The sequence below is a fragment of the Tachysurus fulvidraco genome, chromosome 10 (genome assembly GCF_022655615.1).
Source record: "Tachysurus fulvidraco isolate hzauxx_2018 chromosome 10, HZAU_PFXX_2.0, whole genome shotgun sequence".
In the NCBI taxonomy this organism is placed as follows: Eukaryota; Metazoa; Chordata; class Actinopteri; order Siluriformes; family Bagridae; genus Tachysurus; species Tachysurus fulvidraco.
Genome location: NC_062527.1, coordinates 16,978,782 through 16,996,598, shown reverse-complemented (window position 1 = coordinate 16,996,598; position 17,817 = coordinate 16,978,782). Strand labels below are relative to the sequence as shown.

General features: G+C 37.4%; 1 protein-coding gene across 1 annotated transcript; it reads left to right on the top strand.

The window, feature by feature from the left end:
- The first annotated feature begins 820 nt into the window (after window positions 1-820).
- LOC113654953 (soluble guanylate cyclase 88E-like) lies at window positions 821-14,208 on the top strand. Its single transcript, XM_027165246.2, has 20 exons — window positions 821-1,197; window positions 1,300-1,405; window positions 1,511-1,635; window positions 2,634-2,774; window positions 2,914-3,053; window positions 3,735-3,869; window positions 3,973-4,096; window positions 4,608-4,727; window positions 4,887-4,971; window positions 5,086-5,172; window positions 5,554-5,671; window positions 6,992-7,121; window positions 7,803-7,949; window positions 9,166-9,312; window positions 9,394-9,550; window positions 11,147-11,256; window positions 11,526-11,615; window positions 12,648-12,794; window positions 13,179-13,316; window positions 13,825-14,208. Exons 3-20 carry the CDS (start codon window positions 1,516-1,518, stop codon window positions 13,957-13,959), a joined length of 2,271 nt encoding a protein of 756 aa, XP_027021047.2. The 5' UTR covers window positions 821-1,197; window positions 1,300-1,405; window positions 1,511-1,515; the 3' UTR covers window positions 13,960-14,208.
- Window positions 14,209-17,817: the final 3,609 nt, after the last annotated feature.

Genomic DNA, 17,817 nt, shown 5'->3' with positions numbered 1-17,817 from the left:
AATTCCAGAGTTTGGCATCCTCAATAATCGTTTCTTTCTTTAAATATAAGGGTTATAGCCATATAACAAAATTATACCATTTTCCTCTAAGACCTCATTAGCAAGCTGCATTAAACTTTTTTATTGAGTTGTGGACTTTAACACAAAAATACAGTTGCTCCCAGGTTCTTTGGATGGGTTAGGATTCTAGATTTCTAAACTAATCCAATATAAGGTTCTTTTATAAAGTATAACATTTTATAAGGTTCTACATACAGTGACAAACATCTTTACTTCAACTGTGAACTCCTACACTCTTAGAAAACGGATAAATTAAAGAGTCTTTGGATGGTTAAGGGTTCTAGTTTTCTACAGGGGTTTTATTTAGGACATTTTGTCTAACACTAACCCTAGCATTATCTATTATCTATATTAACTCAAGAGCATTAAGGAGCTAGATGGGATTTTTTTTTGTCCACCTGTGTGTTTCTACAAATAAAGGTTTATAGGAATGTTTAATGGCTCTCTGGACTTTTTCTGAAGATTTTCCTGAATGTTTCTGTCACAGAGTTTGCCTAAGAAGCTTTATTTTTCCATTAGAGAGAGAAACCTTAAAGGGTTTCCTCAGATAAATACATCCAACAAACATTTAGGAAGCTAGATGGTATGTGTCTCCAGCTGTGGGCTTCTAGTCTCTTAGACACAAAGGTTAATGGATTTCTAAATTGGTCCTATAAAGGTTCTTTTCTGAAATAAACAGTTTATTTTGGGGGTTCTACACCAGCACCAGTTTCCTCAGACACACAAACCTAATAAGATTTAAGAAGCTAACATGGAGCACACCATGTTGTTTTGTGCCAATTGTAAAAATGTCCATAAGCTATAACTTCAGCTTCACAGATCTGCACTGTAGTCTATTACTTCATGGCTCTAGTAGTTTTTCAGTGGCCGATTCCACCCACATCTCTCAGACTCCTCGTTGAAGAAGCACTTGAGCTGAGGAACATGTGTGACTGAGAGCTGACCAGCATCAAGCTGCTCCTAGCAGACGTCCAGTCATGTCAGCACCAGTTGACATCTGAACAATGACTAAGCTCTGTCACTCAGGAGGGCACATAAAAGGGCCAGCTTTAAAAAACAAATCACGTCCCACCTGACAGATTCTCAACAGCACAGTTGTGTTAGAAGGAGCCTGAGTGACTTCAGACAAGCATTCAGGTCAGTTTATACGCCGTAGAACAGAAAATTGTTAGACAAACTATGTTCTTTCTGATGGATCTCTTTTGAGCATCACGTCGCTAACGTCTCCTTTCTCTACAGGTGCTTGAGATTTCTTGACAAGCTGTTTTTTTTTATCTTGTAACCCAAAAATCAAATCTCACAAAGTGTCTGAAGAAAGTGTGACCAAGGCTTTACTGCTTTGAGTGTGAGTAATTTATCCACTTTAAAAACACTTGTGCCTATTTGTGACAACTAAATAAGGAGCCAAGATTCTGAATTTTTACATCATGTATTTGTATCTCGTATGCAGTCAGCATGTATGGCCTTCTGTGTGAGAGTCTGCACGACTTCATTAAGGAGTCGTATGGGGACGACGTGTGGAAGCTGGTGAGAGAGAGGGCAGATGTTCGACTCCACTCCTTTGTCACACACCAGGTGAGAGTCTGTATCTTTAAAAAGCTATAGAGGCAATATATGGTATCCACTAAAGGAAATGAAGGGCTAAAACTTTGATATTTTTCTGACGCAAGATCTTGGTTTAATGTTTTAGAGTTGTCTATTTAATGAATGTGTGGGTAGAACTAAGCTATATTTTTATACAAGTCCACGATCAATAATGACATGCAGTATCTATTCTATCATTTGCTTTTATTGATTTGTGAAGTACAAAAATAGCATGTCCCGCCGTCTTTTTGATTTTAATGTTATTACTATTATTATTATATATAAATACATTTTATGTGTAATTTTGTGTACTATGTATTTTACATTCAACACTGTAAGATCGCTTGGCTGCTGACCTCCACATACTTCTATTCTTTTAATATTAAAAACCAAACTAACACAAACACAGAGCTTTAATACAATCAGAGGTAAAGCTGTAAGCTTTAGATTTATGACATAAGAAAGTCTTCCGGATAAAGGACTTTGTGGTTTCTTTCTCTTATAAATGGCCTCTTATTTTATTTTTTTTACTGGGAAAAAGAAATGTTATAAACATGAACAACATGTAAAAAGTAGGACATTTTGTTTGATAATACTTCAAAAATTTACATTTTTGCCAAATCACTGTGGTGTAAGGGGAATAAAACACTTCATAACATGCTGTTATTGGAAAATAACCAACCTTGAAGCGGAAAATGTAAATGAATTCAATCAAATTCTATTTAATTTCAGTTTCAAAACTTTTAAATTAAAAACTGTACATCAGAAGCAAATGAAATTATATGGCATCTGAATCATAAAAAAACACCATGAAATCAGTAATAAATAACTAAAATGATCAAATCTGTGGAAAAAAAGAAAAATAAATAAATCAGCTATAAAGTTTAAATCGTAAAATAATATCAGAATAAGAATAATAATAATGGTATTGTTACCATTATGTTTTAAAAATGTTTTATTTGACACAAAAGTTGTGTGTATGTGTGAAGGTCTACAGCGAAAGTGTAATCCCACGCATTGCTAAAGCAGCGAGTGGTGTCACAGGCACTCCCTACAATGAGCTGATGAACTCCTGGGGGGTTTACTTTCTGGGCTTTGTTGGGAAGTATGGTTACGACCGCATTCTCAAGGTAAGTACTGGTCACTTCATATACTTGCAGCAACTTGTCAATGTAATATGTAATGCAGTTGTGTGTTTTGTGTATCTGTGTCATGTGACATTTGAACTACACGCAAATGTGTGTGTGTGTGTGTGTGTGTGTGTGTCAGGTGTTGGGTCGTCATGTGCGTGACTTTGTTAACGGTCTAGATAACCTGCATGAGTATCTGCGCTTCAGTTACCCTAAAGTTCAGCCACCCACCTTTTTCTGCCAGGAGGAGTCTGCTACTGGAGTCACACTGCACTACAGGTGGGCGTGGCATTCAGTAGGACTCTACAAGGGTTAAAGCTGCAATCAGAATCCAGGAGTAACTCATCAGGAGTATGGTTCATTTACACTCTGTGTAGGTTTCATCAGTGTGTAAGATCTGTGTTCATTTCTGACAAATGGGCTTGTAATGCTGAAAAAAGCTTACTTTAGAATTTTACTGTACATTCAAGTTTATTCTCATATAGATGCTTTAAGGTCAGGTAGACTGAGAATGACAGCTCGATATAATACCGGAGACTACCTGTAGAAGGTGGTGTGACTTCGGTTGCAGAGGACCTGTGTCACAATTCCCATAAACGTGAGCGCAAATCGTACCCGGGTCTGCACTTGTTCAGGAAATAAAATAATTTGTGTGATCATGTATTTTGCATAAAAACATCATTAGTTTCCACAACACACGTTCAAAAGAAACTTGTGAATCTGAAACTCAAACACAATGGTGCAGAGGAACTGGGAACAATCACACACTGATTCGGACCAAAACAAAGCTTTACAGTGTGAAAAACACCTAAAATAGACTGTTGCATCACAGTAGTTAAACTAAAGGTATTGATAATGTCAGTCATGTAGTGACTGTAAAGGTGTGTGTGTGTGTGTGTGTGTGTGTGTGTGTGTGTGTGGGTGTGTGTGGGTGTGTGGGTGTTTGACAACGGGCTGAAGGAGCAAGCGAAAAGGTTACCTGCACTACGCTATGGGTCAGCTGAGGCAGATGGGGAAACAGTTCTACGACACAGACATCCACGTGGAGGTTCTTTCTGAGCAGCTGGTGGGAGATTATTCTCACGTCACTATGAGGTAGCAGCACGCTGGAGTTCCTGCACTCCTGTTTACCCAGAACTCTGTTTGGGATTGATAGAGCTGCTCGAGTCGTCTCGTGAATGTTGTCTTTGGTTTTCAGATTAAATTTTGATAACTCTGCTTATCGCTACATCCAGAAAGAGGATGAAGAGGAGCAGGAGATTCTGCCAATCACTAGTGACTTTTTCTTTGAGGTGTTTCCCTTCAACATTGTTTTCAGACAGGTACGGCTCTTCTCTTCTCTTCTCTTCTCTTCTCTTCTCTTCTCTTCTCTTCTCTTCTCTTCTCTTCTCTTCTCTGCTTTTTCTTTCTCCTCAATTTTTTCTCCTCAATTTTTTATTCTTCTCTTCTCTTCTCTTCTCTTCTTTTTCTTTATCCTGTCTTCTTATTTTTTCTCTTTACTCTTTTCTCTATTTTTTATTTTTCTCTCCTCTTCTCTTCTCTTCTCTTCTCTTCTCTTCTCTTCTCTTCTCTTCTCTTCTCTTCTCTTCTCTGTGTTTTCTTTCTCCTCAATTTTTTCTTCTTCTTCTCTTCTCTTCTCTTCTCTTCTCTTACTTTTTTTTCTTTCTCCTGTCTTCTTATTTCTTTTTTCTCTCTACGCTTTTCTCTATTTTTTTTATTTTTCTCTCCTCTCCTCTCCTCTTCTCTTCTCTTCTCTTCTCTTCTCTTCTCTTCTCTTCTCTTCTCTTCTCTTCTCTTCTCTTCTCTCCTTGTAATGTTCATTGTCCCTAACAGGACATGGTGGTGCACAATGTTGGCTCTGGATTGGCCACAGTCTTTCCAGACCTCGATGGAAAGAAGATTAATGATGCATTCCTCCTGGCACGTCCCCTGGTGGAGTTCACCTGGAACATGGTGCGTAAATCTTCTCTAGCCATCTTTTTGTCAGCCCAATCCTCCTCCAACTGATAACAGAAAAATCCAACCTGCGCCAGAGCGACTAAAAGTCTATAGAGTCTTCACTCTATAGAATAACAAGAGAAGAATAGTCTGATGTCTAGCTCTTCTCTCCAGATCATTTCCCACCCCAACAACCTGTTTGAAATCATGTCTAAGGAGCCCGTGAAGAGAGAACGAAATCTTCATAATAGAGTCCAGAGTAAGAAAGGTCCTATTTAACCACTGCACATGTTTAATTAAAGCCTTATTGCAGAGATTAAACAAAAGCAGGGTCAGTGCTGAATCCGTCGTATTGTCTGTCTGTTCATCATAGACTCTGATTATGAGAATGCTAATCGCTCTGCTGATGTAGATGTGGAGCTCATGGCCTTCCAGTCCATCATCGGAGATGACTACAAAGGTCAGACCAAAAACACCTTTCAGACAAAAAAGAAATATACATATTGTGAAGATTGTTCTCGTTTCTTCTCTTCATTTATTTTTTTCTCTTCTTTTTTTATGAAGAGAAAAAATAACTCTTATGTGAAGATTGTTTTCTTAGCATGAGCACATAATATTCTCATGTCTATTGAAATCTTTTTTGCTTCAATGAAAGTGGAGTTAAGAGAGTACTTATGATGTATGTTTAGGATTATTCATTCTTTATTTATATTCTAATGTTTACTAGAACTGAAAAATGTGATTAAGGAAACCACACTGTGATGCTGTTTTGCCTTGAAAATGTACGAATGACAAGCTGTGTTGTGTTGTGTGTGTATGTGCTGTGTGTGTGTTTTGTTAGATGGAAACAGTGCCAATGCCATGGAGAGCTGGGGTGATGGAAGCCGCTGCCTCAAACTAAAAGGCCAAATGAGATACATGCCTGAGTGGGAGTCCATCATCTTCCTGGGAACACCTGTGTGAGACACACACACGCACACACACACACACACACACACACACACACACACACACACACACACACACACACACACACACACACACACACACACACACACACACACACACACACGTACACACAATCCGAGATAAACTCAGACAAGCAGAAGGAAAGTAACGGGTTACCTAAACATTTTCATTGAATCTTGGCAGAGAGTCTGTGAGTCACTGCCTAAGTAGCACAGTTTAGGCACAAAGAATATATATCCACTAATCACTACAGATCATATTCACTAATCACTACAGATCATATTCACTAATCACTACAGATCATATTCACTAATCACTACAGATCATATTCACTAATAACTATGGATCATATTCACTTATCACTGATGAGCATATTCACTAATAACTATGGATCATTTTTACTAAAAATAATGATCATATTCACTAATCACTGATTAGCATATTCACTAATCACTGATTAGCATATTCACTAATCACTGATTAGCATATTCACTAATCACTGATTAGCATATTCACTAATCACTGATTAGCATATTCACTAATCAATACTGGTCACATTCACTAATTACTACAGATTATATTCACTTATCACTAATTAGCATATTCACTATTTACTACTGACCATATTCAATAATCAAGACTAATGTTAATGTTTATGTTGGAATAATAAAGTGCATTGTTATTCTGATTGATAATTTAGCAATTCTAAAATTTATTTCCATAATGTCATTCTTTTTTTTAAATCATGAAAATCATATAATTGTGTATAACATTTGTTCACTTACCGAGTGGTCTTTCTATTAACCAAGACTTTTGTTCATGTTCACCGTTTCTTTCTTTTTTTCACGTTTTGTACTCAGATATCCTGTTTGTTGATCTGAACCCAGATATCAGATTTTTTATAACCTGTGTCTATTTAACCAACCTGAAATACCACACTTACCTGCATTTACATCCTCCATCAACTCTCTGCCATAACATAACATTCAGTTCTTACATAAAAGTTCTTAAACTTAGGATTTCATTCAGTTGTATCATAGTCAGAAAAACAAAACAAAACAAAACAAAAAAACGCATTTTGGTTTCATTTCCGAACTAAGAAAATTAAGCCATGGCAATATACAGTATATACTGACTGTCATAACATCTGAATCATTAGTCATTATTAATCATATAAATATCAATCTAAATATTTATTCATTATTTAGTTTGAGACATATTCTGCACATACAGTCAACATTTTCCCTGTTAAACTAATTAATGAATTAATGCATGAGTCTAATTTTGATGCGTGTGTATTTTCTCTGTAGAATGGAGAGTCTGAGTGCTATGTTTAAAACCGGGCTCTACATCAATGACCTGAGCATGCACGACTCCAGCAGAGACCTGGTGCTGGCAGGAACCCAACAATCTGAAGAGCTCAAACGGGCTCTCATACAGGTACGTGAACAAGAAAGTGTGTGATAGTGCTGATGACGCTAGAGGAACAACCATGTGACATGCTCTTAAAAATTGACGAGCATATATTGAATGTTCTTCTGGGGATTTTTTTCTTTTTTCATTTTGAGTATGCACTCTTTCATCATTCTATGTACACTCATTAAAATAAAAGTTCTTAAAAGGTTCTTTATCAGGGTCTGAAGAAGCATTAACATCCATGAAGGGGTTTTGCTATATAAAATGTTCTTTGTAGTGGAAAAGATTCTTGAAAAATGGTTTCTTGTAAGAACAATTTACTGAAAGGTTCTTTGAGGAACCAAAAATGGTTCTTCTATGGCATCACTGTGAAAATGTATGTATGTATGTATGTATGTATGTATGTATGTATGTATGTATGTATGTATGTATGTATTTACTTCCTTCCTTCCTTATCTATCTATCTATCTATCTATCTATCTATCTATCTATCTATCTATCTATCTATCTATCTACCTATCTATCTATCTATCTATCTATCTATCTATCTATCTATCTATCTATCTATCTATCTATCTATCTATCTATCATTGTGGTACCTTTCATTTTAAGAGTGTACTTGAGGCTAGTTTAATTAAAGAAACTGAAAAAGGTCATAGTGCTACATTTTGTTCATGTTTCTTTTCTGCTCTCTGTCCCTTACAGGAGCAGAAAAAATCCAGCAAGCTGGAGGAGAGCATGAAAATGTTGGATTATGAAATGAAGAAGACAGATGACCTGCTGTACAGGATGATTCCCAAACCTGTGGCTAAAAGGCTGCGCAAGGGAGAGCCTGCAGTGAACACGTGTGAGGTCAGATATGTCTTTTCTGTCTCATAGTCAAAACAGGAAAAAATAACCTTTATTTATAGAACACTTTTACAGACACGTGTTGGCTAAAAATACGGGGCAGAAAACAAATAACCAAAATATACGACAAATGTAATCATAGTTTGAGATTAATTAAAAAAAAAAAAAGCCCACAACATTCTTTTCCATAGTCATTTGTTAAACATGAGGAAATGTGGCGGAAGTGGTTCAACATATACATTACTTGTAGAGCTTTGAGCTCCTGTGTAACATACAATTAGACAAAGGATGATGCAATTCGTCTGAGCTTCCAGGATGTTTACAGTAACTCATATAATTACTCTTTTACTGGTGAGGAGCAGAAAAGCATCTCAGCACACACAAAACATCAAACCTTAAGTTGGAGGAGCTACACTAGCAGAAGACCACATTCATACTTCTATATGATAAGAACCTTGTGGTATTCTACTGCTGTAGCTCATTCACCTCTGAGTTTGAAGTATTGGGCATGCTAAGATGCTTTTCGGATCAACACGGATGTAAAGAGTAATTAGTTGAGTCACTGTAGTCTTCCTGTCCGCCCAGAGCAGTCTGGAACTTCTCCTATGACCTTGTTCATCATAAATCCCACACAGAATTTTTTCCTCATGTTGAACATTGAGTGATGCTCTCACACTGCCTCTGTGTCAAGGATAAACACAAAAAGAGGATGGAATTGCTTGAAGAGCTAGAAAAAAAAATCTTCTACAACTAGGTGGAGTAACAACACAAACATCAGAGTCAAGAATGAACACAAAGAATAGATCAAGACTAAACACAATGACATAACTAGAAGTGAGACAAAGAGGCTCAAATCAGGTTGTTAATCACACAACATAAAACAGGTAGCTTTATGAACAGGGGAAAGGAAACACAATTGCAGAAGAGTTTATTAAAAAATGTGCAGGGTTTCCCTCTACTGGTCTGGCAGGGAAATGTCCATGGTATGTATGGTAATCTTTTAGCAAAAAATATACACATTTACCTCAGCTTGTATATTCATATAGAATTCTGGTAAAAGAAGTAAGAGAATTATATCTGAAAATTATTTTAATTTATTTATTAACACTTCGAAATACCTAAAATCACAGTTTCCCCCTTGGATATATGGAAATCCATAAAATCTGGATCCTTAATTAACTTTAGTGCTGTGTAAGAATGGTATGTGCGTGTCACCTAGGTGTTCCCAGATGTTACCATCCTCTTCAGTGATGTTGTGGGCTTCACACGCATCTGCAGCCACATTACTCCCATGCAGGTGGTGTCCATGCTCAACACCATGTACACGCTGTTCGACACACTCAGCGAGAAGCACAGAGTTTTCAAGGTGAGTATTTAGGTGCTGTTGGCTTATTTTAGTTAACTAGTGATAGCCAAATGATCTTCTGGATGTTTGTGTGTGTTCCAGGTTGAAACTATTGGAGATGCTTATATGGTTGTAGCAGGCGCTCCGGAGAAGACTAAGTATCATGCTCATAACATCTGTGACATGGCCTTGGATATGGTGCGCTCTATTGACCACCTCAAAGACCCATCAAACGGAAACAACATTCAGATCCGAGTGGGTATGTGGTCTACCGATCTTTATGTGATTCTATAATGCCAAGCTGAAACATATTCACAAGGAACTGAAGTCAGGAGCAGCTTAGGCCACAGAAGAATGAACTAAACACATTTAGCTTCCATTCACAGTAAAGCTCATCATGTTGTTTTGACAGTCAACATATCAGACAGTTCCAATCGTGTCAGACAAATAGTGATATATATGTAAATTTACAAATGAAATTCTTTTGCTAGTCCATTGCACATTTAAGAGTTCCAGTGAGCTGCCCAGTCTCAGGTTTTGGTTGCCTCGATACCTAAGTGAAGAGGTATCAAGTACAGAGTAACATATAACCATTAAGTAATGGTTATAATTAAGTCTGTCTATTTAAAAACTTTATACTGCCAATCAGGTCATGCCATGGATAATATTTGTAGTGCTGAAGGTGCTGGGATTTGGATGAACGTTACTGTTACACCATTGGGGTTTGCTGCACAGGTGCGAAGCGTGTTGTGTTTCAACATGGCAAAAACTGTTTGCTTTATTAAAGTTATTTGGATTTTACTGCTGGTTGATAGACTATGAATAAAACACAAACACCCCAGATAAAAAAGCAGCTTGTCCTGGGTGACTACTTACTGGCTACATGCCTGTATTTACATATATTTAATTAGCTTAAACTTATTTAAAGTGAAATATCAATGAAGCAGTATAAATATACAGACAGTGGTATTGTAAAGATCAGGCTTGACTGCCAGGGCAACTTTGGCCACCATAGAGAGACATAAGCAGTCTTTCAGGTAATTACCCTCAATCAGGTTCACCTGTTCCTGGTTGTATTTAAGGGGAGTGTAACCCTTGCATCTAATCACTCAATTTACCATATTTGAGGAGAAAGTTTATTTGTTCACTCATTTTCAGGGTGATTTAAAAATATTGTTGTAGGTTCTACCACATGACCAGTCAAGCACCTGAGCTACATTTAGAGGGTAACAGAGCAAGCTATGTCTAGATCAGGGGAGTCCAATCTTATCTAGGACTGGTGTATGTGCAGGGCTTCACAATCAGGTGTGAATAAGATGAGACACACCCTTTATTACTGTGCACTAATAAAGCTTTCCTCATACATAACACTAACCTAATCTCTCATAATTAAATGCACATAAAGCCATAATTGAACATAGTTTGGAGCAAGTGCTAATTCCCAGAACCTTTACAAACACATTAAACAGTCAAACTACAAAAAATGCAATGGTACAGTCTTGCTAATCAAAATGAGTTGTGATAGAAAACCATGTAATACTCAATCACCACTACAGGTAACATTACATCAAACAACAACATTGATGTAGCCGAGTGGTTAAGGTGTTGGGCTACCAATCAGAAGGTTGCGAGTTCGATTTCTACGTCCACTGAGCTGCCACAGCTCGGCCCCTGAGCAAGGCCCTTAACCATCAATTGCTTAGTTGTATAAAAATGAGATAAAATGTAAGTTGTGCTGGATAAAGTTGTCTGCTAAATGTATCAATCAGTATAAAGTTTAACGTTTAGACACTGCACTTTAACCATCACTATCTAATGTATTTCACCATTTGACCTCCATCACATGGACTTTCAGGCATCCACTCTGGAATGGTTGTTGCTGGGGTCGTAGGACACAAAATGCCCCGCTACGGTCTTCATGGTGATACTGTCCACACTGCGTCTGCCATGGAAAGCAATGGAAAGGTGCACAGAGACATATAGAGGGTCTGAGGTTTTATTGTATGTGTGCTATGGGGTAGAAATAAACAACTCAAGAAACACAAGCTATGGATATGTTATAGAATTAGAATATTAATAATGCATGTAAATATCTCAAATGAAAAGTAAGTAAATATAACGTGTGGTATTTCATACCTTACGTCTTTGTTGCAGAGAGAATTTGATATTTGATTAATTGATCGATTGATTGATTAATTTGTTGGATTATTGTGTATACTGTATGTGTTTTATAGGAGATGCACATTCAGCTCAGCAGCGCCACCTATGAGCACCTGAAGGGCAGCCACTTTATCTTCGAGAGACGTGGAACCATAACAATTAAGGTGAACTGTTACGTGCAGTTAGAAATGCATACCTAAATAACTTTTCCCATGAAATATAAAAGAAAATATATAATTCAACCCTTAGGAGTCTACGGATTTCTTTTTATATTGGATTTATTTGTATAGCGATGACGACGAGTTAAAACACTCCACCATTTATGGTCATACAGAAAAAAGAAAGACATCATTCAAAACTGAAATAGGTCTACTTTTATTTTTATTCATTTACTATAAAAACAAAATGTTGTGATTTTGTAAATGACAAAAAAACGAACAGGACGTGCTTAACGCGGCCTCCAGTTCTGTGAATTGTCGTCTGGTTCGAGTCGTAAAAATGAAACGAAACTCAGAGATTTATCTTTAAAAACCTTAAAATGTCTACTTTAAAATGCACTGAATAGAAAATAAATCTTTGTTGGTGTGTAATATGTACGAAAACTAAAGATGGGTAGAGGGGGAAGTCGTGGCCTAATGGAGGGGGAAGTCGTGGCCTAATAGTTAGAGTTTGACTCCTAACCCAAAGATTGTGGGTTCAAGTCTCACGACTGAGGGGCCCTTGAACAGGGCATCGAATCTAACTGCTCCCTGGGCGCCACAGCATAAGTGGCTGCCCACTGCTCCGGCTGGCTGTGTGTGTGTGCACTTTTGGATGGGTTAAATGCAGAGAACAAATTCTGAGTATGGGTCACTGTACTTAACTGTATGTCACGTCACATCAATTTAAAGTTTTTCTGTCTCAGGTCATTAGCTAATCGCTAATCTAGACAAAATCGTTTACATCTTCGGCTACAAGTTCCCCAAGGATCTATATGGCAATATGAACCACAAGGGCTTTTTTGGTTATCTTTATTTCAACATACTTAAATGCAGTATGTGTTTTATAGACCTGCCTGAAAATCTAAAAGAAATTGCTTTATTACTAAAAGCATTTAAAGCTTAAAGCGTTTAAAGTAGAATTTCTCAAATCTACAAACATATACATGAATATTACTTATAACTTATTGTAGCAGTTATTGTACCCTGATCCTGCAGGGTAACGTGGAGATCGAGACGTATTGGCTGAAAGGGAAGAGGGATAAAGATGGGAATGCGCAGGCTGCCTGCCCACAGTTTGAAGCTCAAACCATCAGCAAGGCTACTATCTCTGCAGCAGAGCCCCCTATTGACGAAGAGGAACTGGTATAGCATTATACATATATTACATCGAATACTGCATATTTAATATATCCACATATATACAATGCATTAAAATGTGAGCCAATATGTTTCCAATATGTTTTATTATTGACATATTTTTCATTGTTTCTATTTGTTGTTATTTGAGCTTTATCTTTAGATTATTCATACATATTCTCTCATTTTGTTATATATTAGATGTTGTAAAGTACATTTTGATCCATAATAACTGTTTACAACCGCCAATCTAATGTAATGTCGTTCACTCTGAAGTCCCATGAAAATGTAATAGAATTTTGTTCAAGAGGATTCACTCTTGTATTTCTGCTATTCCACTTTAGTTTTCTTTCCAGTTTGTCATGTGACGTGTATCGATTTTTGCTCCAGGTGTTCCCGTCCGTAACGGGTGAGGATGAAGATGACGTGAAGTCGATCCGTTCTCACCGTATCAAAATGGAAACGTCTGGCAACTCTCTGGAGGAGTCCATGGAAGAGGGCCGTGTGGAGGAGCTGTCCGTCAGCAAGGTCGGGTTTGATTCTAGGATTCACAGACTTACAAGATTATCAAACTTAGTAATCTTATAGACAGATCAACTCATAGTGCAGTACTCTATCCTTGCCCACTAATCCCAGCTGCCCCTGATAGATGGGTTACACTTGTCAGCAAAGTTTTTTCACAAACAAATGCACAAAAAAAAGGATCTCTGTGTCATCGAATTAATAACTAAATTTCTTACCAAAAAAAAAAAATCAACAGGCTGAAAATGTGTGCGTGTCAGAGAAGATAACAATTCCAGGTAAAAAAAAAGAATAAATGAAAACAGTACTAATTAATAATACAACCCTGTCTGTTTCTACTTATCAGTAACACTACATTTGGTCAGATTTTCAAATATTCACTCGTGCAATTGGTTATGTGATGGAGCCATAAGGGCAGACATCAATGATTCAAAGCTCTATAGATATTCATCTTTCTTTCTCTACCCATCTACCCATCTATCTATCTCAGTCTCATTATAAAGATGCCTTGCAGGATGGTGGTCTCCAAGACCCTCACATCGAGATGGACTCTCCAGACTTTGATGGCCGGGACTCCATCATGCAGTCTCCGGAAGGTTCCTGTGACTCTCAGTGCTCAGAGAAAAGCACCATGTGTTCCATATCCTGAAACCGACTCCATTAGACACACATTTTGGCCTGCATTATTATCAGGGTTTTTTAGTTTGTTAATTTCTCAGTAAAGGCACAGATTTACCATTTTGTATTCCTTGGTAAGTTTTAGTGTAATGTTTTTGAGATTTTTAATGTTTATAAATTGTGAATTGCAAATAAACCAAATCAGATTTACTGTTACTTATGTTGATATAAATGTAGCAACGTAATCGCCTTGATGGAAATAAAATTGAACGGCTTTTAATGTCTGATTTTATTTTTTTTTGTTGATTTTCATTGGACATTTCACACGCTGTGCATCGTTGTTGGTTTTTGTGCTACCTTGTTGTTTTGTTAATTAAACATTTACTGAGATTGTCACCTTTAGCAATTCTTCAACTTATGCTGCTGTGACTGCCAGCTAATATTAAAGGTGGGGTGTACGATGTTTGAAAGCCAGTGTTGATATTTGAAATCACCAAAACAAACACGCCCCTAACCCAAATGGGTGTCACCCCTGTTTTGTTAGCTCCAACCCACACATACATACCTAACCCAGACAACTATTATGGCGGAACCTGTTGGGGCAGTTGGCCGAAGGGGATTTTTTATCATTAAATGAACTCAATGTGTAATACTATGGTAATACAGGTCAAATGTGTTTTTGTAATACTGTGTGTTGTACCGTGAAAGATTTTATCTCCGTATCACGTGGAAGACCACGTTCAACGCCTAGAACCCGAGGCAGAGGTAACGGCAGGTATCCGCCATGTCAATGTTTCAGTCGCTTTCGACTAATGTCACATATGCGCACAGAACACTCTCTCTGCTGCATATTGAGAAGACACACCCCTTTCTGCTATTTAGCTACACGTTTGTTTTGTTAGTCGGCCCGACTAAGTTTTCTGAAGCATTTCTCAAACATTGTGCACTGCTCCTTTAATGTAAATTACAGTTTACATGTCATTTAAAAAAGCATGTAAAAGACACAAATCAGATTTACTGCATGGTGGCGAACCACAGCTAGTTTTTGGATATCTTGTATTATATAATACATACGATCGGGATTAACAATACAAGCTACATATAATTTAATCTGCATAATGAATAACGTTTAGCCAGTGTTTTATACAGAATGTTTGTGCTTGGAAGAAATTTTATCATGTATTTAGAAATATAAGCAGAATTTGTACAACATTCAACTTTTAAGAACATGTAAAGAAACAAAACAAGTTAACAAAACAAGTTCCTGTGCAGTCCAGAACTTATCCATTTTCCACTGAGTATTGATGAGTGACAGGGTGTGTAGCTCATTTCAGACAACATTTCCTAGAGAGACGCTGGAGGAAGTGCGCCTGAAGGTGGCGTCCTCTCTGTCCACGCTGTCATCTGTATCTTTACGACGGCTCTTAGGCGAGGGCCCCAGTGTACAATGGAAACAGAAGGCGTAGAAAAATGCCACCAGGAGCAGGATGCACACAATGCAGAAGATGATGGTAATGATGATAACGTTAATGTTTATAAGATTATTGCTTGATGGAAGGTTGGGGAGGATGGAAGGGGTTATGGTGTAATTTTCCATTTTGTAGGGTGAAATGCTGGAGCCTTGAAAAACTCCACTCGCTATTGATGCAGCTGAAGCAGACGTGTCAGTCAGCCTGCCTGAGGGTGGATGGGGTTGTGGGAACGCCAGCTGTTGAATTGTAGACAGGTCTATAATAGTTTGCATTAAAAAAAAATGTGTACTGCATTAATTCCTTAATTCATATCCATAGAATAATGATTGTGTTCAGATTAGATTATACATTCCTCAGATAACAGTCCAGACTACATACCATAAGATAAAGAAATGAGTATTAAGCTGAGTGTTTGGGAAATGAATGCATACCTCTCTGATTTAAGGCATCTTACATAAACAAAACTGTGTGTGTGTGTGTGTGTGTGTGTGTGTGTGTGTGTGTGTGTGTGTGTGTGTGTGACACACTCACTTTTTGACAAGTGATCAAAAACGTATCGAATGACTGCTGATGTCACAATTATTTTGTTCCAAATATTTCTGATGTAGCTTTTACATTATGATCAAAGGATTGCCGATGTCACAAATACATCTTGACTAAAGACTCACCTTTTTTTTTTACAGTTATGATCAATTTGTAACAATTCGATCTAAATATTGCCGAAGTAAAAGTGTCGCTGGTACATTTTATTCAAAGCATCGCAGAGCTCCCAGCAACCTTTCGATCAAAGGGTCGCTGATGTCAGTTATATTTTGATCAAAGGGTCGCTGATGTCATAGTTATATTTTGATCAAAGGGTCGCTGATGTCATAGTTATATTTTGATCAAAGGGTCGCTGATGTCATGGTTATATTTTGATCCAAGGGTTGCTGATGTCACCAATACATTTTGATTAAAGAGTCCCTTATGTGACAGTTGCTGTATGATAAAAAATTTGTCATTTAAATAAAAATATATATTATCTTGTCTTTCTTTTTACAATCTTTAATAAATAGCACAATGACCAATGATGAATTTGCTGAATGGAAAAGACAGAGGTACTCACTCAGTGTTCTCCCGGCGCACACACACTATGTGGTCCACAGCCGCTGTCTTTGTGTATCAATGACGATGGCAGCTTGTGTGGGAGAACATGGTGTGTGAGAGGAGAAGAGGACAGGAGAGGAGGGCACTGTGTGTCCTCTCAGGGTAGGTTTTGTTGCCATAGTAATATTCCATGTGAGGCTGAGAGTTTAAGGGTTTCAGAAGGAATTATTTAATAATGATGTGTGTGTGTTTAAGTGTGTGTGTAATAGATGCACCTCAAAAAGACTTATTAAGATGTGTTCCATTTTGCATCCCTTCATAAATATAACAACGTTAAAAAGTTCTGCCACTGTCTGTTCCTTGTGAAATAATACAATTTCTCACCGTTGTGACTGATACCAACCACATAACTTCAGTTTCCCCGGAACATGACATCACTAAATGGTAATAATGTTTCTGAATGGTCTCGTTTATTATACTGTTCCATATACAGGCCAATTTTGGATTTCTTTTTAAATATATGTGTAGCTACAAATATGAATATTATGAAACCGAGCGAACCCACATTCTGACATGTGCAACAGCCCACTTTTTGATTTTGCATAATCAGCCACGGATATACAACTTGCTTGTTATTCAGCTGTTCCTGAGACCAAATATCATTCTTCTGATTAGTTGAATTTTCTGTAACAGACAACGTGGTTGCCTCCTTCATTATTTCTGACTGAAGTAACTCGCTTTTGTTTTTGTCTCCTGCTATCCAGATCCAGGTGTGCATTTCCATCTTCTCGGGATCTTTTTTGATCAGTCACACCATCAGCTTTACTCGTTGATTAAAAAAATTCAATATTTTTGATTCTCTCTTTGAAATTTTGAAAATATAATTATTCTTAATGTAGACCAATATACCATTATTTCTTTCCGCTGCTCACTGCACAAGAGACAATAATCCCAATGTCCCAATGAGAGTGATTGTAAACTTGTAAAATTAGAAGCATTTGCATGTCACATACATTTACATCTACAGTACGGCATTTACTGGAACAGACACCCTTATCTAGAGTGACTTACAACTGAGCAATTGGGGTTTAAGGGCCTTGGGCACACTCATTTCTAAGCTCTATATCTCATTTATCCAATTATTTATATGGTATTTTGAACATTTGTCTCCCCACCCAGCTGTTAGTTTAGTGTCATTCTGCCAGGCGTCTCTGTGATGTCTGAGCTCACTGTTTATACCAGGAAATACTATAAAAATGCAAAAATATAATTTACATATTGTTTCCTCAGATAATTTCCACGCAACTTAATTTATCCAGTCATGCTTTTAC